The sequence below is a fragment of the Rutilus rutilus genome (assembly GCF_951802725.1).
Source record: "Rutilus rutilus genome assembly, chromosome: 10".
Lineage (NCBI taxonomy): Eukaryota > Metazoa > Chordata > Actinopteri > Cypriniformes > Leuciscidae > Rutilus > Rutilus rutilus.
In genome coordinates this window covers 31,660,661-31,687,299 of record NC_140215.1, presented here as the reverse complement: position 1 = coordinate 31,687,299, position 26,639 = coordinate 31,660,661, and the positions used below count along the sequence as shown (strand labels likewise).

The 26,639-nt window shown below is 37.9% G+C and overlaps 1 protein-coding gene across 6 annotated transcripts in view; it reads left to right on the top strand.

Annotated features, from left to right (window-relative positions):
* The window catches only part of galnt13 (polypeptide N-acetylgalactosaminyltransferase 13), a 114,790-nt gene extending 88,956 nt beyond the window's left edge, over positions 1–25,834 (top strand). Inside the window, exons 13-15 of one of the 6 annotated variants that reach the window (XR_014628969.1) lie at positions 368–579; positions 13,277–13,363; positions 13,467–13,932. Coding sequence is in view for 4 of the 6 variants with exons in the window: in XM_084421503.1 (XP_084277629.1) it covers positions 368–553 (186 nt within the window). In the remaining 2 variants the exon portion in view is untranslated. Of the gene's footprint in view, positions 1–324; positions 580–13,276; positions 13,364–13,466; positions 13,933–24,407 lie in introns of those variants that run through there. The other 5 variants (XR_014628968.1, XM_084421503.1, XM_084421504.1 and 2 more) reach the window with 5 other exon arrangements.
* The last annotated feature ends 805 nt before the right edge of the window (positions 25,835–26,639 follow it).

The following is a 26,639-nucleotide window of genomic DNA, read 5'->3' as shown; positions in this document are numbered from 1 at the left end:
GTTCTACAATATGCCAGATTTTGCTCTTTGAAATATTCTAAAGTCAGGTTTTGTCCATGTCAGTTCAAGTACTACTGTCATTAACATTTTCAATTAATTTGTAATGTTTTTATTTTATTTTTTTATAATAACGTTAGTAGAATATAATTTGTGGTCTCAGTCTCATTTTATTTCTTTTTCGGACGCTTAATTGCATGTTAATTGCAATTCAATAAAAGATATATGCAATTATCTGTAATTTTTAAGTGCATCTTTTTATTTAATATTAACAGTCATTTAAATTGTAAGAGACTGGGCCATGTTTTGAGCTCTTTTTTTCACCAGTACCCATACCTGGTTTATTGTCATGTTACATGGGAACCATCAGAAACGCACCTTCCTCCACATCATCACCCAGTCGTGTCTAACCATCAGTCGGCTGGAGGATGGAACGTACGGGCCAACGGTGGAGTACTGTGATGATAGTCCCCTTCAGACCTGGACCCTCCGCAACTTCACCCGACAGGAGGTCTTTAAGAAGCTCTACTACAGTCCAACTGATTACTTTCTGTAATTACCAGAGCGTCCTGTTGATGGCAGGTCAGTACTGAACGAGTCAGCGACCCAATCCAAAACCAGACCTTAGTTCCTTTGAGGTTATGAGGATTTAGGTAGACAACCCATAGTTATTAGAGCTGTCGTGGTGTATGGTGTCATTTTGACCACATGCACATAGTTGTTGAAATATTAGGCATATCTGTCTTGCACATGATTCTGGATTTAGTTTGAGTGTTATTTTATTTGGTCTGTCTAGTGTTTTTGAGCTTTAGATATGTAATGATTGGAGAATTGGGTATTCTCAAGATATGGTACTGTTTAAATTCATTTGAAAAGGTTACTTCTGAACTTTTTTCACCAGACATTTGGAGATCATGATGGGGGATGTGTCCCAGTCGATATTCAAATGAATGGTCGGCAAACATGGGTTTGAGATTCCTACATCAGTAGTTAGTTACAGCATTTCAGTAACCAATCTCCAATCAGCCAGACAAGCAGCTGTGGTTGCCAGAAATTTACTGAAAAAATATGCAAGCAACATTTTTGGTATTACAGATAGAATTTAAATTTACTGTAAAAAAAAATGTTGTATCGAACTCAATATTAACATTCTTATAACTGCTATTAACTAATAAGAAACTTTGATTAACAAATTAGTAAGTAATAGCACTCAGTTGAATATGGTAGTTCACTATTAGCTAATCAATAACTGCTATTTATTCCATAACTCCCAGAGGACTACTAAGAACTACTATATGCAGGTTCATATTTAATGTGATTAATGCATGTATATGTATAATTACTTCTAATGTAAAGATCATGGTAACCAATTAGTAATGACTCGAGTATTACCAAATTCCTCAGAAGGAATTACTTATTATTACTTATCAGCTTTTGAGGTTTTTGTAAGATTTTTGATAGTAATTGCTTCTGATGGATTTGTTAACATTTTGAGTCATTACTAGTGGGTTACCATGATCTTCACTTTAGAATACTGATCCAAATGGCCAGTAATTCCTTTAGAATGATGTACAGTAGTAACACGTGAGTCATTACTATCCAATACTTTACAAAAACCTCATAAGCTTACAATGACTTTATGTCATTATAGGGAGTTTTTCACTTTAGAATACTGTTCCAAATAATTAGTAGGCCAATTCCTTTTGAAAGATTTGGTAATACTTGAGTCATTACTACATTTACGCAGAATCAGGGTTATAGTTAAACTAAAACTAAAACTATAAATATTTCAAATATTTGAAATAAATATTAACTGAAATAAAATAAATGGTAACACTTTATTTCGATAGTCCACTTTAGACATTCTTCTAACTATATGTAACTTTGCAGCTACAAGTCAACTAACTGTCACTAGAGGATTAGTAGACTGTCTGCTTAATATTTGCTTACACTTTATTTTGTTGGTCCCCCAAAAGACATTCTACTGACTACAAGTAACTTGGCAACTACAAGTCCGAACCCTAACACCTAACCCTAACCTAACAGTCTACTGACAGTCTACTAATACTCTAATGAGAGTTGGTTGACATGTAGTTGAAAAGTTACTTATAGTTAGTAGAATGTCTAAAGTGGACTATTGAAATAAAGCGTAACCAAATAAAATATAAAAAAGCTTTTCACCTGTAGTTGCCAAAGCAACATTTCTCGTTTTCATTTAATTTGGTTAATTTAGTTTGCTTAATTTAATTTAGTTCAATCAAGTCGGCATGAAACGCAAGTTGCGATTTTCTTTTCTTCCCTAATGTAAGATATCCAAGAAATGGTTTCTTGAACGAAAAAAAATAATGTAGTTCAATTAGCATAATTGACTTGATTTTGTCAATCGGGAATTGATTGGATTGTTGGATCATTATGGTTTGCTATTGGTGGATCTCATGTGAGTGACAGATTGTCCTGCCCTTGCATGGCAAACACATTATCAGAGAAGACAAGAGAAGAGAAGAGATGTGAAGAGGACGTTATTTACATAAAACGAGGGCAAAAAAAATAATAATAATAATAATGATGCGTGGATAACTAATTTATATTATATAGCTATATTCCATAAACAAGACTTTAACTTGATTAACTTAACAAAACAAAACAAAATATTTTAAGACAAAACACACAACAAAATTATAAAAATACAACAAAAATAAATATAAATGAAAACTCAAAATATTAATTTTATTTAAAAAATAATGTTTTTTTGTGTGTTTTTTTGCAAGTTCTTGTACATTTTAGACTAAAATATGTTGTAGTTAAATATATATATAAAATATATGCTGTTAATCAGTAATAAGTCATGGGAAGATGCATAGAACACAAATCATAATTGTTCATTTTAATTTGAGAAACATTTTTGGGTTTTAGTGTATTGAATGTGAGGCCTTTTTTTTTTATCTTAAATTGGTTTACAGAGCTCAGGCTGTGCTGTGAGTCTACATTCAAGGAAGGTTTCCATGCGTTTAGGAGCAATTACTGCTGACCTTTTGAGGGAAATGCGAGGGGACAGCAACTCAAAGACACACAAATGAAATAACAGACATCACAGGAGCAGCTGGATATATACTGCTATTTCAACGACCTTCAGAGCACCTCTGTGTCAAATTAAATTTTATTTGAAATTGTATTTTATTACATAAATATTTTATGTTGAAATGGAAATGTATTCCACATATTCCAGCTATTATTTAGCATCAGATCAGAGAAGGCGGTGTTATTTAAACCTGATTATATGTTTGTGGTGGACTGAAATGGGCCTGTCTTTGTTTACAAGCTCTTTTGAAGTGATCTCATTGTGAAAGGTTTCTTTCATGGCCCTGGCTTGCATTAACACGCTCTCACGGTCACACGGCAGCTGCGCTCAGCACAAAAAGGTTTTTTATTATTATTTTATTTATTGTCTAAACCCTGAATTTGAATGGCCACTCAGCAATTTTAATCTGCATTTTTTTTTCAGCATATGTTCGGCCACCAACGCTTCATCAATGCTTGTGTCTTTGTGAATGCTTTTTTCATTCATAGGTTTTTCTTTTCATCATTAATTTGTCTTCTAACTGGTGCATATGAATGACAGCAGTACTATATGATTTTACACACTGCAAAGACTTTATTTTATGGCTTTAAAAGTCTTCCAAAGCTGAATGTCTTCCAAAGGATACAGCATTTAACTTTTATTCTTTTGAATTTCTTAATGCATATTCAATTTACAGAGTGGACACCAAAATATATCACACATTCATGATTATATAAATATATTATACCACCATTTATGTCTACAAACCTATAAATGTATTTAAAAAATTTAATTCATAAAATATATAATGACTATGATGAACATGTTGTCACATTTCTGCAATAGCACTTTAGATTTTAATTTATATTGTTTATATATTTTTATATTTATATATGTATAATAATTATAATATGTATAATGTATAATAATATACAATTTAGAGATTACAAAAACATTTATTAAAAGAAAAAGGTTTTGTTTTACTTTGAATTTGATTTTGTGGGCAAGAACATTTAAAATATTTTTGTATTGTGTAGTCAAGTCATATATAGCGCTTTATACGATACAGATAGTTTCAAAGCAGCTTTACAGTGATAACAGGAAAATGATGCATTTCAGCTGAAATCAATTCAGTGTTGATTCAGTTCCATTGTAAAGATCATCAATTATTAATTTAGTTAATTTCATCTATAAAGCAGTTCTGCAGATAATAGTGATGTCATCGTTCAGCTCAGTTCAGTTCTCATACAACAGCGTCGGTACAGACAGATAAATAATATTAAGTGTCCCCAACTAGTGTACTTTCCCACGTGTTGTCAGTTACCAACATGCAGAAAGCTATTTTGTTGTCATATGTCTTAGCATTTCATGGCAATGTAGTTTCACATGTTGCATTAGTATAAGCCCATGAAAACATTCTTAAAAAACACCCCCACACGGAGGTTGCAGTGGAACACTGAGCAGAACGTGCTGCGAACACGGAGCGGAGAGCACAGCACACACACACAGCGGAACACGCTTCGAAGTTGTGCATCTTCGGAAGCGGAGCCGCTCGCAAAGTCACGAAACATGCTGAGCCAGAGTGAAACCAGATCGCTGAACACGGAGGGGCCTAAAAACCTAAAATGCAATTTGCGGCTGAACATTTTCGGCAGCTTAAATTGTGGTGCATCCCTAATTTTAAGACAATCATATGCTGTCGTGGGCCTTATAAAATAAAGTGGCGGGCCGGAATAGGCCTGCGAGCCTTGAGTTTGACACGTGTTTTAGAGGAATGCTGTATATTTTATGTTATATGTAAAATAGGCATAAATTTGAACGAGTGTTATTGACTTTAGTGAGGATGGAAGCATTAGTTTGAGCTCACAGCTGATGCCGTCAGTCAGCGATGCTGTCTGTGTCCGTCGCTGCTCAGATGCACACAGATAAAAGCATCTCACCTAGAGATCTCTGTAACCCCCCACACACTGAAACTATATCTGCCATTGAGAACCACACAAGCTATGGGTGCCATTGTAGCAAAAAAATAAAATAAATCTAATGTAATGGCTCCTTATAATACTGCTTATTATTTTCCTCACCTCCGTCCATTTATCCACCCCTCTCAGACATGCAGCATTAACACATTTCGAAACATTTGTCCTTTTGTTACTATACAGTCTATAAGGGTAATTCTCAGTAAATAGTGTAAATTGTGCCTGATATTTTAATTGTTTATTATCAGTATTATTATTATATTTTTCTGGGTCCGTATCTCAATAGACATTGGGCGACTATCATATAGGGAGATGTGTCAGATTATAGTGGTCAATAAGTGGTGTTTTTAGGGGTTGATTATTAAACTGTTTCACTCAATCCTAAGTATGTGCATGGAGTCTTGCAATGGCAGGGCTCTCAAGTGTCACGCATTGAGCGTGACAGTCACTAATTTCGGTCTTTTGTCACGCACTCCCGCCACACATTGTATTTCTCACGCGGAAAAACTATTTATAATATATTTAATATACCGCAGTGCCCAACACTTCTCTGGCCGCGCCGCTCTCACTGTGGAACCGGCAGGAGTCAAGCTCCCTTGGAGTTCTTAGTCGAGCCTGCCACTTATCAGCCAATCAAAAAAAAGAAAGGGGCTACACAATAGCCAATCAGAAAATAGCACTATTGTACAGTGGTGGTTAAAATTTATGGCACCCCTGATAAATATGATAAAAAATGGCTGTAAAAAAGAAATCTGCATTGTTTATCCTTTTGATCTTTCATTCAAAAAATTCACAAAAATCTAACCTTTCATTGAAGTAAAAGAATTGAAAGTGGGGGTAAATCACATTATAAAATAAATGTTTTTCTCCAAAACACGCTGGCCATAATTGTTGGCACCCTGTTATTAAATACTTTTTGCAACCTCCTTTTGCCAAGATAACAGATCTGAGTTTTCTTCTATAATGCCTGATGAGTTTGGAGAACACATGACAAGAGATCAGAGACCATTCCTCCATACAGAATCTCTCCAGATCCTGCAGATTCCCAGATCCATTTTGGTGCTTCTTCTCTTCAGTTCACTCCTCTCATCAGGTCAGGGAACTGGGATGGCCATGGCAGAAGCTTCATTTTGTGCTCAGTTACACATTTTTGTGTTGATTTTGATGTTTGTTTTGGACCGTTGTCCTGATGGAAGATCCAACCACGGCCCATTATAAGATTTCTAGCAGAGGCCGTCAGGTTTTGATTTTTTATCTGTTTGTATTTGCTAGAATCCATAATACCATGTATCTGAACAAGAAGTCCAGGACCTCCAGCAAATAAATAGGCCCACAACATATAAGATCCAGCAGTATATTTAACCGTAGGCATGGGGTACTCTTCATCCCTGTTTGCACCAAACACATCTGGAGGGTTTGCTGCCAAAAAGCCCTTTTTTTCATTTTATCCAATTCGGTTCCTTCCACCAGAGCTTCCTCCTTCACCGAGTCTCCTCCTTCCTCAGTCTACAACGGCGTTTTGGGTTTCTGAAAAGGCAAACTTTTAAAAATGTGTTTCAAAGAGCAAGTTTTTGAAAACGGTCTTCTTGTAAACAACAAAAATGTCTCTGAAGACGATGACGTTATGCACATGCATATTATGTGTTCAGTCTATAGAGTTCATCGCCATCTAATGGCCTTGCAGCATAAAACAGGGATTTTAGTTGTTTTCGTGGATCCGTGTGAATGGGGATCGTTTTGACGATGGTGTCATCTGTAAGACCATCTGTAAGACCGTGTGTCCACCAAAGTGTTTTTAGCCGGGTGAAAACGCTAGACGCTCTGCTGAAAACGCCTAGATATGGGCGCTTGAGAGCGTTGTGGCAGCGCATGAGCGCAGCATTTTTTGCAGTTGAAATTATTTTTCAAAATATATTTCACACATATTTTGTTTCTGTGTTGAGGGCTCCCATTAAAAACAAGTGAATAAACGCTTTGGTGGACACACGGCCTAAGCGGAAAACTCCAGTTAGCTGTTTCCTTTGTTCTAGTTTCCCGCCAGTCATTAGTTGTCATGGACATTCATTAACAATTTAGGTCTATTAGACACCATGTCTATTTAAGTTCCTTATTTCCTTTCAGTCATTGTCCAGTATTGTTTGTGCTATGCACACTGTTTTGTTTGTGTTTCCCCGGATTTGAATTTTTCCCTGGATACCTGTATTTACTTTGTTTAAATAAAGAAATATTTTACTTCATCATCAGACTACGTGTGACAACCTGGTTCTTGTACTACTTTTCTCAGTGAAGAATAAGATTTTTCCTTTTTATTGCAGTTTTAATTGGCTTTTTAAAAAGATACCATAACAACCAAATAAACATACCATACAACATTACAAGAAACCATAACAACATTTAAGAAATATAAGTCAAACATATATATATATATATATATATATATATATATATATATATATATATATATATATATAGCCCACAGTATATATGTAAGGAATAATTGATGAATGGCCAATTAATTCATAGAAAAGTAGGCTAATACACACCCGAGGTGGTAATTCGGCCACGATGCAAAGCGGCAACACATTTCTGTGTGAGTGTGTCAGTATATATGTGTGTGTGCGCGCGCGTTTGAGTGGGAGAGAGAGCGGGAGAAAGAGAGTATGTGCTTTCTGTACATAATAAAAGGTAATGTAAACATGTAAATAATTTGTCATTTTTATCCCATTGATTACTATATTTATTTGCTTGGTCAGTGCTATTGTGGGTTTTGGTTCTTTTGCTGTTTGGAATAGCTGAAATCATTTGGCGAAGTGATATGGAACTGTAATGCAGTAACTACTTTAGCCATGTGTTTCCCTGAAAATAATTGCACACCTTAGAACGTTTGTCAACCAATCCACACAGTGTCAAACTCCAAAAAGCACCATACAGTATCATAAAAATACAATGTAAAAAATGCTTTTTCACAGTTGTAATAGATTATTGGAGTGTTTTTACAAGAAAATACCATTTCAGTCTTTTTACTTCAAAGTTTTATGTTTGATTCAATGTTACTTGCCATTTATTTGTTCTTTGGTTAGTTCTTTGCAACTATTTTTGAAATGTATTAGCCATTTATGAGTGAAAATTGTTTCAACTCCTCTTTGTTCTTGCTGTATTCCAAGTCTTCAATGATATTTCTTAAATCATTTGCTCTCTCTTCACTCATGTGTGTCCTGTGTTAAACAGTAAAATCAGGGCAAGCATCGGTGAGCTGTGAGAGCTCTAAAACACAACACATGCTTCTTATGTTTGGATATTAACCATCTGCTGTTCATCATGAACTCAAAATGCTCAGTGATTCATACAAAACCTGAGACAGCACGCGGTCAACTCATTTGTCTTGCTGTCTTCTGCATGAACTGTAAAATAGTGTCAGAGTCTGAGCAGTCTACAGTTGAGGAGAGGCAGAGCAGTGCATATTCTCACCTATCTCTCAGTGTGAGACAGTGACTGATTACCTTCATTCAGAGCTGTTGAGGAGTAATCACCCACAGGCTCCAGGCTTTTTGGTAGGGTGTCTGGACTCTACAGAGCAGCAGCTTTCATTATCCGCTTCTGGAGTTCTGTTGGATGGCATGAGGCATTGGAGACTGTATTGAATGCCCACTCTGAAGACTCGTATAACTTAACGGTGTAAAAATGGGTTTGGTTTGAACTAAATCTGCCCATGTAACTGATAACTTTGCTGGGGTCGCTCTGTGGTGTCAGCATGCCACCTTGCTAGAACTCTCCATATAAAGAATCCTTTAGCCAATCAGGGCGACCATGTTGGCGGCTCCACTTCTCAGATGCCCCTCCAGTCTTCTTTTGGGGGTAGTAGCTTACACAATTGATGTTGGCTTACTTCCCTAAAGGCAGTGTCGATGTTGGGCGGTGTTGGTGGTTGTATGTGTTCGGGCATCCTGACCTCTGTCCCTTCAAGCTATCTTGGAGTACCAGTGTAGAGATAGGATGGTGATTTTAGTTGCCTAGACTGTAGATGCCTAGTGCATCCTGCTGATTGCCCATCTAACACTGAATGTGACAACCACCTCAGAACCTTCCACTATTTGTCCATGGCTGGAGCCAGTGGATGAGAGTTGTTGTGTACTGTCCCTTTTGTCCGCTCTGGCTGGGCTAGCTTGGAGTTGAGTGTGTAGATGTTACAAGTCAACATGCTTCCCTGATGGTCTGCTAGGAAAGGGATAGCGGAGCAGAAGAGTGTTGAGATGACAATGGTCAGAAGTCAGAAAGAGGTCAGCCATTCTTCATCGGCAGCCCTTCCGGGTGAGATCCTCTGAAGTGCTCTTACTTTTCCTCTTAGGAGGACTAAGGGTTGAGCAGGCAGTTGACAGAGCTGAAGGCCATTGCTCTGTCCTGTACATGGGATTCCATGTTTATATTTACTCCCCAAGGTTGGGTTGCTTTTAGAGTCTGCGAGATGGGGTACGCCTAATATAGCAGCACAGTAACCTGTCCACTTCCATTGGAAGTTGTTGGTGGATGCAACTGTAGTTGCAGTGTCCCTATAGTTGACTGAGTTTCACTTTTTCTGTTACCCCATTCAGCATTGTGAGCCGAAAGTGAGAGTGGGAATAGCAGTGAAATTAGAGGTGTTGCAATATATGCTTAGTTTGAGGATGGTAGCAACCTACCCTCTTCTATTCAAGTTGTTGGCAGATGCAGTTGCAGTGGCGGCCTTGCTAGTGAAGGAGAAAGGGAACGTCCTTCTCAACTATCCTTTCCTTCCTGGCCTGGTTATAGACTTGTGCATATTTCACAATATTTTTATTTTTATGACCAGGTGTTACGACCCTTCTTTGGCTCTTAACAATCTAGGGATTGAGAAGGGGGACATTAAAGCAGTTTGGACCCCTGTCACCAATAATCACTGAATGGGTTGAGAATAACGAGAGACACAAGACGAAAAGTCGAATTAACTTAATTCAATAAATGTAAAGTGATAACTATTTTACATATGAATAAAGAAAATCAATATTTACACAAAGATAAATAAACCAACCAAGAAACAAAAGAAAACTAAACACACCAGCAAATTTTAGGAACTGGGGAGAACAAAGGGGAAAACTGGATTGTGCCAAACAAAAGAAAATAACAATCAAAAAGGAACTTACTAAACCATTTCAATCTACAGATAAAAGATAAAAGATAAAAAGAAAAGATCAAAAAGAAAAAGTCTTCAACGTCCATGACATCGTAACTTAACTACTCTTAACTATCTAAACAAAAATACAGAGAGTGGCACAAATCCCTAACCTAGTGTGTATAGACAAAATCAAGCTAAATGTGAGCCATATATGTCATGTGACATGCTTACCTAACCCCTCTCCTCCAATCTCCATCAATACAAAAAGTCTCTCTATCGCTCTGGCAGTAGCATGTTCCTTAAGTAGCGCTTCCCCAGGTGTTGAGCATCGGGATGATTGGAGGATCACGCCCTCACAGGGCACAGCCAATCCACTCGTCACGGATGATTGACAGGCAAAACAGCCAATCAGCATATCGCCTGTTAAAGTGAAAGTAAGAGAAAGACAGAAGGAACCGAAAAGAGAAACACACACGAAACACACTCTAAACGTCCCTAAGGACGTAACACAAGGCATTTTGCAGTAGCGTGTGTATTGACATTCCCATAGCGTCAATCTAACGCAGCGTCGAGTTCCTTTGAAAGGGAACTTTTTGGGGTACGTAACCCTGGTTTCCTGAGAAGCATTGCTTTGCCATACTGCATGAACACCTGGGTATGTATCTTCTTTCAGACAATTAAAATCGGATGACGTATGTTCGTGCGTCTATTTATGGTCTTGCTGACTTGCTTACCAGTCATCACCTGACTACTTAAAAGGCCAATTTCATTGGCGTGTTGGCACACGTACTTCAGACACCGGTTCACACAGAGGCGTTCCAATAGCAACAATCTGACACAGCGTCTTGTTCCCTTCTCAGGCATACAAGATGGTTTCACATGTGTTCCACGTTTGACCACATGTGTTTTTGCACATGTAAAATGCATGTAGTTTTTCTGTAAATAAAGTGATAGCTAATATGTGCATTTATATGTCATGATCTGAGTAAAAATCCATAAAAAGTTGACATCTAAGGTAAGGTCTATAACTAATATGATACCTAAAAGGATAAGTATGCATAGGTAAATGAGCTTAATGATTTTTACTGTAGGTTTGATGTCAGTTCTTATGACTGTAGTGAGGTACTGGGGGCTATTATGATTGATGATTCTGTATCTAAACCACAAATGAGTTTGACTGATGTTATTAACCCTTTAGAACCTGAAGCTAAATTAGGTGTTTTTCATATATTTTGTTTTTTTGACTGTACAATTCTAAAACAATGTGCTACTTCAAGTGCAAGGTGTCATCTTTTTCAGAAAAAAAATGGCTTTCAATAAATTATTGGCCATTACTGTGTGTGGTGAGTTTGTAAATAGAATTTAAATAGACAAAAATAAAAAAACCGGGAATACATTTATTGATTTTTATTTAGAAAAAAACCCAGAAAAATCACACACCACATGCTAAGATGCGTGAAAGAGTAATGCTCAGCCGCCTCCCAAGTTTCATCAAAGACCATCCCAATCGCCTCTTCTGCTGTCTACTCCTTCATTTGTCATGTATTTGTTTGTTTCTTTTATTATTTTATGCAATCCAAAACACTCTAAACTGCTGCGCTCTGTATCTCTCTGGTCAAATCCTTCCTTCCTGCTTTGTCAGAAAGCTGCTGTCATTTGCTGATGAAAAGCATGAAATTACCATAATAAGCCGTATTGCCGAAAAGTGCATATTTTCTACTGTCAGGGGCAATTTGAATGGTTTTGATAGTGCAAACAGTTGAAGAGTTAAGGTAACATGAAAACAGCTTGATGGTATGTGTCGGCGACGACACAGCCGGTTTTAAAAGGGTTAAGGTTTTTAAAGCTCTTGACATTAACAAGGCAACTGGGCCGGATGGACTTTCTGCTTTTATTTTGAAAACCTTTGCAAAGGAATTATCCCTTTGCATGGGTGGACATTTGTCAGAGGTCTATTGATTTACATATTATTCCAGATATAAAAAAAAAAAATATATATATATATATATATATATATATATATATATATATATATATATATATATATATATATATATATATATATATATATATTATACCAGTTCCAAAAACACCTAGTCATCAAGAATATAACGACTATCGTCCAGTCACCTTCATTGTGATGAAGTGTTTGGAGAAGATCAGCTTAAGGAAGAGGTCTTGATCCTTATCAGTTTGCTTATCAAATCAAATAGGAGCACTAATGATGCTGTCCTTACTGTGGTCCATCATGTTTTAAAACATCTAGAGGATCCTAAGGCTTATGCCAGGTTGATCTTTCTTGATCTGATCTCTGCTTTTTATACCGTGCAGCCACACCTTATACTCTCCAAACCAAATAGTATGGCTGTTAATCCATATAGCATTAAATGGTTCCATGCATTTCTTACTGGTAGGACTCAGCAAGTTAGAGTCAATTGGACTGTTTCTGAGTGTAGGTCCATTAGTATTGGTGTCCCCCAGGGGTGTGTATGTTCACCACTCTTATTTACACTGTACACCAATGAATATAGGAGTCACCATCCTGGGAATATTGTCGTAAAATTTCTTAGATGATACTGCCACTCTTGGTCTTCTGTATTTAACATTAAGGACATTCAACATTATACTACAGAGATTGCTAACTATGTTACATGGAGTAAAGAACACGGTCTTGTAATTAACGTAAGAAAAACAGAGGAAATGTTTTTGATCCCAAGTTAGTAGGCAACCACTCATCTATCATGATTAACAACAAGACCATTAGACAGGTTGCTTCGTACAAATACTTAGGTCTGCTTATTGATGATAAACTTTCATGGGATAATCCCATAAACATGAACCTTCATGTGGATAATCTGTGCCAAAAGGTGCAAAAAAAAACAAAAAAACTTTTTACGGAGGCTCAGATTTGTTGGAGTTGCTCAGAGGTTCATGTTGCTGTTTTATCATGCCTGTATTGAATCCATCTTACTGTATGATATTGCGGTCTGGTTCGGTAATTTGACAGTTACTCCTAGATCTCAGCTGAACCATTTGGTGCGTACGGCAATGAATGTGGTCAGCCTAGGGGTTTACCCCCATCTTCAGTCTATTTTTAACAAAATTATTTTTAAACAGGCAAGGAAAATTACTCTGGACCCTTCTCATGTGCTGTATCCAGAATTCGAACCACTTCCATCGGGGTCGATGTTTTCGTATCCCAAGGTATAGATATAAACCTTTGTTCCTTTGGCTACAAGGCTGTTAAACTCTAGTGCAATGGACACAACTGTGTGATTGTTATTTATGTCAGTATCTTGTTATGCAGTTTCACCTGTATTGCCCAAAACACATGAAGCTTTGTGCCGTGCTGCTTATACTTAGCAAGCAGTAAAAAGAAAAACACCCCTTCCCGCGACCCAAACAAGTCATCTGTGGATGAGAGTCTGAAGCAAGGACTGCCGGGACGACATTCTCCTGCAGCAGCGATAAGTGCAATGAGAATTTTAGAATGACAGGACAGTCATTTATTACACTATAATCAACAACAACAGCTCGTTCTTTGTGTCATTTGTCATTATGCCATTTCTATGTGCAGAACTTTCCAGTTTCGGTTTTCAATCAGATCACGTGTTTACATATCTTATCGAATAGATAAGAAATGATTTTTGGCAAATCCATTGAGATTAAAATTATTACATGTGACTTTTGTTTATCCCGACTGTACTACTATTACATATGGATTAATAGGGTCCATGTAAACGCAGCTATAGTATGAAATAAATATGCTCAATTAATCAAGAGCAGTGAGTGAGTTTCTCTTTTTCTTTTATTGTTCGATTAACATCAACGATACAGACAGCAGCAGGTACAGTATATTAGACTAATTGCATGGATAAAATATACTTACTGACAAGCATCCCATTTTATCCCACCTGTTTTGACAAATAAGTGTGTGTATTTGGCCAAAAAGCCGTGCAAGATAATTCAAATGACGCTTGCATGTTTCCTGTCATACTGCATCACTTGCTGTCGGTGTAGATGCAGCATTAAAATGCATTCATTTTAATTAAATGAAAAAACAGTGCTTAAAAAAAAACAAAAAACAGTGCTATAGCACTGGCTGCTCCTGACTAGATACGAGGTTATCTTTTCTATACTTTCACAGTTGGGCCAAAAGAGCCCCACTGACTTTCAGCACTGATTATATACCTTATATTTTGCCAAGTCATATTTTTACTTGCTAACTTTTTATTTATTACAAAATATATTACTGTTAATTAATTGCTATATTATATAATACTGTTAATAAATAGGCAGCAATGCCTAGCAGGTGCTCCACCTACCTGTACATTTCACCGGACTGTGTTGGATAGTTGCTACAAATTCAATCCAAAATCTGGGGTTAAAATCTGCTTAAATGTCATAAAAATTCTGTCAAATGCAATCAAGCCTGCTGGTCCTAAACTGGGTTTATTTTATTGGTAACATTTTACAATAAATCTCATTTGTTGACATTAGTTAATGCATTTGCTTAACTAAGAATGATCAATATATATTTTACAGCATTCATTGACCTTTGTTAATGTAAGTTAATACAAATACAATTGTTTATTTTTTGCTCATGATAGTTCATGTCAAGTCATCTTCAGTTATATAGCGCTTTTAACAATGTAGATTGTTTCAAAGCAGCTTTACAGAGATAAGCGTATAATTTAAGGTAACAGAGATTGTTTTGGCTTTATAGCGGTTCTTTAATAAAGTTATTTTCCAGCTAAAGTTAGTTTTGATTGATTCACTTCTGTCGCAACGATCATTTGTTATTAAATTAGGGGCCACTAAGACGACACCATTCTCTCTATACAGACTTTAAACGCGAACCTGTGATAAACGCTGATGGTGTTCACATGCGCATTAAGAATTGGTTCTATAGTTATGTGTGTTTGAATATATGTGCGCAGGTTTGTAATTCCCTACAAACCAAGCCTAAACAAAGTACTGGTCTTTCCTTATAAATTTTGATACAGAATTTTATTTTGTCACTTCGGGGTAGGTACGCGAAATGAATTTTCCCGACAACGCATTATCTGGAGTGGTAAAGGGATCCTCCATAGGGAGAGACTAGTTGGCACTTGTCATTGGGTCCAGGCGAAGGTCCTTCGTCAGATCTGGATACGACCTGGATCTGGCAGGCTGCGGGAAAACCTCGGGATAAACAAAGACACTAAAATTAGCGTAGATGCCATTCTTCTTATGATTTAACGAGTACATCAGGATTTATGGGAAGTGTTTCCGGTTCTGGCTGACCTAATCTATGCAGCCTAACATTGAATTAAAGAAGTCTATAATGTATTATGTGAATGCTAGGTGAAAGAGATGTGTCTTTAATCTAGCTTTGAACTGACAGAGTGTGTCTGCTTCCCGGACAATGTTAGGAAGACTGTTCCAAAGTTTTGGTGCTAAATAGGAAAAGGATCTACCGCCAGCGGTCGATTTTGATATTCTAGGTATTATCAACTGGCCGAAATTTTGAGATCGCAATAGACGTGAAGGACTATAATGCGTTAAGAGCTCGCTCAAGTACTGCGGAGCTAAACCATTTTGTGCTTTGTAAGTAATCAGCAATATTTAAAAATGTATGCGATGTTTAATAGGGAGCCAGTGCAGTGTTGACAGAACCAGGCTAATATGGTCATAATTCCTGGTTCTGGTAAGAACTCGAGCTGCTGCGTTTTGAACTAGCTGTAGTTTGTTTATTAAGCGTGCAGGGCAACCACCCACTAGAGCATTACAATAATCTAGCCTTGATGTCATGAACGCATGAACTAATTGTTCCGCATTTGTCAATGAGAGCATATGGCGTAATTTAGATATATTTTTAAGATGGAAAAATGCGGTTTTACAGATACTAGACATGTGACTTTCAAATGAAAGATTGGTATCAAAGAGCACACCCTTCCTAACCGACGACGAAGACTTAACAGAGCAGCCATCAAGTGTTAGACAGTATTCTAGGTTATTACGTGAGGATGTTTTTTGTCCAATAATTAGAATCTCAGTTTTTTTTCAGAATTTAGAAGTTGGAAATTACTAGTCATCCAATTTTTTATATCAGCTATGCATTCCGTTAATTTTGTGAATTGGTAAGTTTCGTTAGGTTTTGAAGAAATATACAGCTGAGTATCGTCAGCATAACAGTGGAAGCTAATTCCATGTTTCCTAATGATATCTCCTAAGGGTATCATGTACAGAGTGAACAGCAACGGTCCTAGCACTGAGCCTTGTGGTACACCATACTGAACTTGTGATCGATAAGACATCTCTTCATTTACTGCTACAAACTGATAACGGTCAGATAAGTATGATTTAAACCATGCTAATGCAATTCCACTAATGCCAACATAATGTTCGAGTCTATTTAAAAGAATGTTGTGGTCAATGGTGTCAAATGCAGCACTAAGATCAAGTAACACTAATAGAGAGATACAACCACGATCGGATGATAAGAGCAAATCATTTGTGACTCTAACGAGAGCTGTCTCGGTACTATGGTACGGTCTAAATCCGGACTGAAAATCCTCACAGATATAATTTCTTTCAAGAAAGGAACACAGTTGTGAGGATACAGTTTTTTCTAATATCTTTGACAGAAAAGGCAGATTCGAGATCGGCCTGTAATTGACTAATTCTGTAGGATCAAGTTGCGGTTTTCTCTCTGTAAGTAATCGAGCTCTCCTTCCATGAAATCCGAAATACCTCTAATTTTGTTTTCTTCCAGTTGCGCTCCATTTTTCTGGCTGCTCTCTTAAGTGCTTGAGTGTGCTCGTTGTACCACGGCGTTGGACTATTTTCTTTAATCTTCTTTAAGCGCAACAGAGCAACTGTGTCTAAAGTGCTGGAAAAGAGAGAGTTAAAAGTTTCTGTTGCAATATCAAGTTCTTCTAAGCTATCTGGGATGCTGAGATGATGAAACTGATTAGGAAGATTATTAATAAAGCAATCTTTAGTGGCAGAAGTGATAGGTCTAACATATTTATAACACGGAGTCGGCTTTGCAGCCTTGGCTAAATGTAATTTACATGAGACTAGATAATGATCTGAGATGTCATCGCTCTTCTGCAGAATTTCAAAGGCATCAACATCTATTCCATGTGATAATATTAGATCTAGAGCAGGGAACGATAACTGGTGGCCCGCGGGCCAAAACTGGCCCGCCAGCAATATTTTCTGGCCCGCCGGATTATTTTGAAAGTCCTAAATGCTTAAAAAATGCATAAAATTCGCGCCTGCCGCGTCTAGTTATATGCTTGACCACTTTGTGTCCATTCTGTCCATTGTGTACTTTGGACGGAGCGGGCGGTCTGACTGACAATAGCCCACTCCCGACATCTTTTGAGGAGGAGCTCTGAGGAGCTGTTTGGTACTGAAACCATTGTCAGTCAACAACATTCTTTTTTTGCAAGGATGTTTGAAATAGTTCGGCAGAAAATAGCCTACTTCATTTGTCAGTAGGGCAATATGATTTTCGTTTATGTTGCTTAGAAATTTGAGTGATAGGCTTTGTCCTATTTAATTTATGTTATTTATATTTCATACACTTTTTCTGTGGCATTTTTTTTCTCTGCTGACAGTACAATGTTAAAATAGCCTAGGCCTAATATTTATATTGACACAAACACAATTTTTGTATAGCATTTATAATTATTATAGGCTCCTTAATCTCCTTCTTTCCGTTAGAGACATTTGAATGTGAGATTATGGAAACGAGATCTAAATTTTGCGGACCCGTCAGGTCGGGAAATAAAGCGGGTGAACACCGAGTGTATTTTAAACGGTTGCTGAATAGAACCTTGTGGGAGCGGGACGGAAAAAAAACTGTCCCGCGCAGACCTCCTTAAACCTTAGGTGTGTATGTGTGTGTCCCGAATAAATAATAATAAAAAAAAGGAATAAAGTTCAAAAGTCGGACTGTAAGCGAATGAGGCATGATTGCTATTCACACCTTTATTAAAATGGCTGTAATCTCTTACCACAATAGTTCTTGATCTGTTTAAAATGATTTCCTTGATATAGATGCCTAAGGTGTTAAATTCAAAATTAAATAAAATTTGTCTAATCCAGTAATTATTTTTTTCTATTTTTGATCTGAGCACAATCAGAAAATCAGAAAACCCGTCGTTATTCGTTTTTTCATTTTAGTTCAGGAAATAAATAATGGAAAAACAAGTCGTTTTTCATCTTTTTATTTTTGGTTTTAATTTGAAAAAACGATTGAACGAATGATCCACAGACGGTGACGGACCCATCATATTCCGCGATTATAGGCCTATATAAGAGTATTTAATTTGTATCCATAGGCCTACTCTGTGTAGCTGGCCCGCCATCTACTGGCTAAAAAAAATATTGGCCCATGGCCAAAGTTACTTGCCGACCCCTGATCTAGAGTATGATTACGAGAATAAGTAGGTCCTGAAACGTGTTGTCTAACTCCAATTGAGTTTACAATGTCTTTAAATGCCAATCCCAATGCATCTTTTTCATTATCTATGTGTATATTAAAATCACCAACAATTAGTACTTTATCTGCAGTCAATATTAATTCTGATAGAAAGTCCGCAAATTCTTTGATAAAATCTTTATGGTACCCTGGTGGCCTGTATACAGTAGCCAGCACAAATCTCAAACGTAATTTATCGTTTGCACTATATATTTTTACATTAAGCACCAACACTTCAAAATAAGTAGGGTAGAGTGGGGGAAAACGCCCCCCTTAAGGAAAATGTGACATTACAGTGAAACAAAACATAAATGTGACTAGAATTGCCATCCCGGTTTTGAGTGACTATGGCAGGAGTTATTCACCAAATATTAAAATTGCTCAGCCTTCATAATTAATTAGTATTTTCACTAAAAATATTTTTGTACAAAGGGGGCGTTTTGCCCCAGCGGTGGGGTAAAACGCCCCCCAAGGTGGGGTAAAATGCCCCCTTTCTTACCAACCAGTTTGCTTCATAGATCAACAGCAAAATTAACAGACAATAGTTTTTAATCTCTAAAGGTAAAAGGCAAGTAATGTATCAACGTGTATATATATTAATATTTATTTCAGCAATGTTCAAAATAGGCAAAATTAACTACCTTCCATCAGTGAGCTAACTGTGCTAGCAAGCTAGCTAGTTAATGCTCACTTGAGGTAATTTTTTCATGTTTTGTTCAAATATTTTGATTTTACCACCTAGTTATACTGCATTAAGTGTAAAACAAAGGATTTGATAGACAGAAATATTTTATTATAGTAATTATGATAGAGAAACTATGCCCCCAGGGGGGGGCGTTTTACCCCTCAGCGTAGGGGGCGTTTTACCCCACAAGCTATGAGTTTTTAAAAAAAATGTTTAATTTTTAAAATATAATTATATTCCTTATAAATAATATATGATCTCAAACTACAGACTTCACTATTCATCTATCATACATCACTGCAATATCCTGCAGAACAATAATCTCTTAAACACTTATTTACTAATATCTGAAAATTATAGCATTTACCATGTAATCCTCTTCTCTTCAAATGTGTCGCTGGTGTCAGCTTCTCCATAGAGATTTGTATATCCCCGTTATCAACGTAGTGCATAGCAACAGTAAAAATTTATCTTGACTACTTTTAGTGGTTATTTTGGGAAAAACAGGTGGGGGGCGTTTTACCCCAGGGGGGCGTTTTCCCCCACTCTACCCTATATTTAAAACTAGATTTCTTAGTGGTTTTGAAAATATTACTATAAATTACAGCAACACCTCCCCCTTTGCGTTTCAGACGAGGTTCATGTTTATAACAGTAATCTTGCGGGGTGGACTCATTTAAAGTAATGTAATCGTTTCGTTTTAGCCAGGTTTCTGTCAAACACAGCACATCTAGATTATAGTCAGTAATCATATCATTAACAATGAGTGCTTTTGGAGTAAGCGATCGACTATTCAGCAACCCAAGCTTTAGCATTTGCTCATCTGTATTATATCTGTTTTTTATTTGTTGAACATCAATTACATTTTTAACCTTAGATGGGTTTGGACGTTTTTTGGATTTCCAAATTCGGGGAACAGACACAGTCTCTATATGATGATATCTAGGTGAAAGAGGCTCTATGTGATGGGATTTATTTGACCTTGGTGACGCGAGGCCGCTAGCAGACAGTCGGTTAAGCCAGTCTGTCTGCTTCCTGACCTGGTGCCCAATTTGTCATTTAGTCATGTAGTAAATGTTGGAATTAACATTAAGATTAATAAATGTTGTATTAATAGATTAATAAACTAATGTTAACATGAAACCTTATTGTGAAAGTGTTACCATTTCATTTAAGCATTATTTAAATATTTAATGAAGCTTATTATTATTATTATTATTATTATTGTTGTTGTTATTTTTATTATTATTATTAGATTAGATTAGATTAGATTAGATTCAACTTTATTGTCATTACACAAGTACAGGTACAAGGCAACGAAATGCAGTTTAGGTCTAACCAGAAGTGCAATAGCAGCAAGTGCAGGATATACAGTGGTTCCATAAGTGCAGAACATGGATATGTACTGAATAAATATAGAGTTGACTACTATTATAAACAAAAATTTACAGATAGATTGTCCTATGAATATAATATACAGATAACTATTACTGTGAACAGAGTTTACAGCTAGATATGTACTGAATATAATAATATACAGATGGCTATTACTATAAACAGAATGTTTACAGATAGATATGTACTGAATATAATATACAGATGGCTGTTACTATAAACAGAATTTTACAGATAGATATGTACTATGAATATATATACAGATGGCTGTTACTATAAACAGAATGTGAGCATAATATACAGATGGCTATTACTATAAACAGAATTTAACAAATAGATATATGTATAAGTTAGGCTAATGAGCAGTATAACAATGGATTTAAAGTAGTGCAAATAAAGTTTGGACAGAAGCTATCCGAGTGAAAGTGCAGTGGAAAGTAATTGCATATTACGATATTGCAATGTATATATAAACAGTCGGTACTGTAAATAAACAGTCGGCAGTGCAAATTGAGCATATTCCAGTCAAGGTAGTAGTGCAAGATGCATATGTAAACAGTTGTTACTGTAATAACAGTCAGCAGTGCAAATGAACATTATAGTATTGCAAATAACAAAATGGAGGCAGGTGTGAGGAGGGAGAGGAGAGTCAATCAGTATATGAGGGGAGTGGGATCAATGAGGGTTAGAGTTTAATAAAGAGACAGCTCTGGGGAAAAAACTGTTCTTTAGTCTGCTGGTCCTGGTCCGGAGGCACCTGAAACGCCTGCCGGAGGGCAGGAGAGAAAACAGTCTGTGGGCTGGGTGAGAGGAGTCCTTAAGGATGCTGCGAGCTCGATGCAGACAGCGTTTCCTCTGGATGTGCTCGATGGCAGGTAGTGGAGTCCCAGTGATGCGCTGGGCGGTTTTCACCACCTGCTGCAGTGCCTTGCGCTCTGCAACAGAACAGCTCCCATACCACACTGTAGCACAGTTGGTCAGGATGCTTTCTATTGCACAGCGATAGAAGTTCACCAGGATAGTGGAGGAAAGCTGATTCTTCCTCAGTGTCCTCAGGAAGAAAAGGCGCTGGTGAGCCTTCTTGACCAGGCTGGAGGTGTTGGTTGTCCAGGTCATGTCCGCCGAGATGTGGATCCCCAGGAACTTGAAACTGGAGACACGCTCAACAGCCATTCCATTGATGTGGATGGTGTCGTGTGTGCCTCTTGACACTTTCCTGAAGTCCACGATGAGCTCCTTCGTTTTGGTGGTGTTGAGGAGCTGGTTATTTTCGGTGCACCATGTGGCCAGGTGCTTGATCTCCTCCCTATAGGCAGTCTCATCGTTGTTGCTGATGAGACCAATCACCGTAGTGTCGTCCGCAAACTTGACGATGGAATTAGATCCGTACACAGGCTTGCAGTCGGAGGTGAAGAGGGAGTAGAGGAACGGGCTTAGCACACAGCCCTGTGGTACACCAGTGTTGAGTGTGATGGATGTGGAGCAGTTGGAGCCTGATCGAACATTCTGGGGTCTGTTGGTCAAGAAGTCCAAAATCCAGTTGCACATGGAGGTGTTGAAGCCCAGGTCTCCAAGTTTGGCTATTAACTTAGTTGGGATGACAGTGTTGAATGCTGAGCTGAAGTCAACAAACAGCATGCGTGCATAAGTGTTCTTATTGTCCAGATGTGTGAGCACAGAGTGCAGTGCCATGGAGACTGCATCCTCTGTGCTCCTATTGCTACGGTAGGCAAACTGGTGTGAGTCCAATGTGGATGGTAGAGAGTCTTTTAGGTGTGCCAGGACCAGCCGCTCAAAGCACTTCATTACGATGGGTGTGAGTGCTACAGGGCGGTAGTCATTAAGGCACTTCGGGCTGGAGTGTTTTGGCACTGGCACAATGGAAGTGCATTTAAAGCATGTTGGTACAGCTGCTTGGGCAAGAGACAGGTTGAAAATGTCTGTAAAAACCCCAGCGAGCTGCTCCGCACATGCCCTGAGTACGCGTCCAGGGATGTTGTCTGGTCCAGCAGCCTTGTGCGCGCTGATCCTGCTCAGTGCATTGCAGACATCTGTGGAGGAGAGTGTGATCGGTGGGTGGTCAGCTGAGGATTTGAGCTTGGTGGCAGTTTCTCTGTTGTCTCTTTCAAAGCGAGCATAAAAGTCATTTAGCTCGTTCAGGAAGTTGACATCAGTGGCTGCGGGGGTGGAGTGAGAGGGTTTGTAGTCACTGATGGCCTGAATGCCCTGCCACATGCGCCGAGGGTCAGCGTTGGAAAAGTGTCCCTCTATCTTAAGCTTGTAGCAGTGCTTGGCCTCTTTGATGCCCCTTTTCAGATTTGCTCTGGATGTGCTATAGGCTTGTGCATCTCCTGATCTGAAGGCAGTATTGCGTGTCTTCAATAGGAGTTGCACTTCCCTGTTCATCCATGGCTTCTGATTTGGGTATGTGGTGATCTGCTTCTGGGTTGTAACACTGTCAATGGTGGTATTAATATAATCCAGTACAGAGGAGGTGTAACAGTCAATGTCCGTGTGAGAGCCACTGGTGGCTTGAGAAGCAAACATACTCCAGTCTGTGTGTAGAAACCTTTCCTGGAGTGAGAAATCTGCCCCCGCAGGCCACACCTTGATGGTCTTCACTGATGGCTTCACGCGATTGATCAGAGGTGCATATTTGGGGGTGAGGAACAAAGAAAGGTGATCTGACTGTCCCAAGTGGGGGAGGGGTGTCGCGACGTAAGCTTCAGCCATGTTTGTGTAAACATGGTCTAAGGTTTTGTTTCCTCTGGTGTGACAGGAAACATGCTGGTGAAATTTCGGTAGCACTGACTTTAAGTTTGAATGATTAAAATCACCCGCAACAATAAACGCAGCTTCCGGGTGAACGGTCTGTTGTTTACTGATGGCTGCGTGAAGTTCTTTCATAGCAAACTTGGCATCAGCATCCGGGGGAATATAGGCTGCAGTTATAATAGTGGAAGTGAACTCCCGCGGTAGATAAAACGGTCTACATTTAACCATGAGAAACTCAAGGTTAGCTGAACAATGTCTCCCAACAATAGCAGAGTTTGTGCACCAAGCTTTGTTAATGTAAATGCACAATCCACCACCTCTGGTCTTACCGGAGCCATCTAATGTTCTATCCGCCCGGAATGTATGGCGTCCCGCTAGCTCAATAGCGTTGTCCGGTATTCCGCTGTTTAACCATGTTTCCGTGAAAATTAGAACATTACAGTTCAAAAGTCTCTTGCTGTATGTGATGTTGAGTCGAATCTCCTCCATTTTGTTCAACAGCGACCGTACATTGGCAAGGAAAATGCTGGGTAAAGAGAGCCGGTGTGGTGTTAGCTTTAGCTTAGCTCTTAGTCCTCCGCGCTTCCCCCGCCTTTGTTTACGATCTCGCCGGCGCCTGCGAGCACTTCCGCCCGGCCGGGCAGAGTGCATAGCCTCGGGTGATCTGGCGATCTCAGGAAGGAGTCGAAGGTTGTCCATAAAACTGTCGGAAATTCGCAAACCAATATCCAAAAGCTCACCTTGGGTGTACGATGTTAAGGCACAACTGTTCTGGACGAACAGACCCGAAATGAGCAAGAAAATTAAAATTATTATTTTAAGGTGAAATATGAGCCAGATATGTTGACAGACTTTGTGAGATTCATCCACACTAGTTTTTTTTTTCATTTTTCTATAAATCTGTGTTCCCCCCACAGCGGCTGACTCTGCTCCATGTGAACAGTAACCAGTGTCTCGACATGCCTTCTGAAGAGGATAAGATGGTTCCCACTCTCAGAGACTGTAGCGGCAGGCGCTCACAGCAGTGGATCCTAAGGAATATGACGTTAAGTGTCTGACAGAGCCGGCAACATCCAGTTCAGACCTGAATCTCAGCACTCACCACACAACACGAGTCCTGGAGTCAGGTTTATGGCCTTCTTCACAGCTCTGTGAACTGTCATTTGCTGGTTCATGATCAAGTCCAGCCAGGCTTTGATCAGAAGAACCACACACAGCCCATTTACTGACCCAATTGTGGCCAGTCTTGTGTCTCTGTTAATGTCTGGACTGCATCCTTTAAATCTCAGATTCACTGGTCTAGGGTCAGATCACAGCCATTGACCAGCTTGGCGAGGTTTAAATGCAAAAATATTTTTCTTTGTTTGAAAAGAACATTTCATTATTTCCTCACATTTCATCAGGTTATCATGTACAAAAAACAAAAAAAGTGGCTTCATATTTAACCCCAAATCATATGACCTGGACATTTCTGTTTTCAGGATATTTACTTATCAAGTGTCCATTTTATTTTTAGCAAACATTTCAAATGTAGTTATTGTGTGTCTACATTTGGTAATGTGCTACCATCTGTGTATAAAAATCATGGGAGAATTGTAGGCAGCAGCATCTCACAGGCAAAACTAAAACAAATCATCTGAATCCCCACCTTCATCATCTCCATAAACACAGGTGTGACTGATGGATGTTCCTGGACACACAACTGTACAAATTATGAACTAGGCCTTTTGAGCATTGATGTACATATTAAAGCAAATATTTTTTTAAGATGAAATCTAAAAACTCCAGTGGAAAAATCAATACTGCTGTAATACTGCTTGGTGTATATAAAATGTTTGGAAAATACTGTACAGCTTTATTCCACTGCTCCTATATGTACACATCTAATGCATCCACCATGTATTGTCAATGTTCTATCGATGTATGTTTAACACAAACAAACACACACACACACACACACACACACACACACACACACTTAACTTTAATAATATTGATTCTTGAATTGGAGGTTTAAAGGTTTTGTGTATTTAGTTATTAAACATGCTCTCAATTGAGAGGGGTGTAATACAACTATATATCAATGATTAATATGAGCTATCGCATGCATGGTACAGTCTGTACATTTCTGTATTATTATTTTTTTTTTATCTTCATAAAACCGGTAAATGTGTGACTTTGTAATTGACTAAATGTTAACTGTTTTGTACTTTCTTTTTTTTGTCACAGCCTTTTCTCTCAACTGACTTCATGTTTAATATATTATTATAACTGCTAACTGTAATGAACCATTGTTGATAAATGTATCACCTTCTTATTAATAAGATTAGCACAGCAAAACTACAATGTCTGTGGGTTTCTTTTTCTTTTTTTTATAATCCAGATGTATTATTTAAATATATATATATATATATATATATATATATATATATTATGAAGTATCTGGTCTAGGTTATCCATTGTGGTTTTGTAAATTTATCTAAGTGGATTCTGAAATGAAGAGAAATACATACATCACCAAAACTGAACTATAATTTGTATAATTCTAATTCAGTCAAGTCAAGTCACCTTTATTTATATACCGCTTTATACAATACAGATTGTTTCAAAGCAGCTTTACAGTGACAACAGGAAAATTGTTGTTCAGCTGAAGTCAGTTCAGTGCTATTTCAGTTCCGTTGTAAAGATCATCAATTATTAAATTAGTTAATTTCATATATAAAGCAGTTCTGCAAAAAATGATGTCATCATCCAGCTCAGTTCAGTTGTCATACCGCAGCGTCAGTATAGTCAGATCAATAATATTATAAAATATTCTCCCAAACAGGTTAAAGAGATGGGTTTTTAGTCTAGATTTAAACTGACACGAGTGTGTCTGCTTCCTGAACAATGCTAGGAAGACTTCCAGAATATGGGTGCTAAATAGAAAAAGGAGCTACCGCTTGCAGTTGATTTTGATATTCTAGGTATTATTAACTGGCCAGAATTTTGAGATCGCAATAGACGTGAAGGACTATAATGTGCCAAGAGCTCGCTCAAGTACTGAGGAGCTAAACCATTTAGTGCTTTTAAAGTAATTAGCAAGATTTTAAAATGTATACAATGTTCAATGCAGTGTTGACACAATCGGGCTAATTTGGTCATACTTC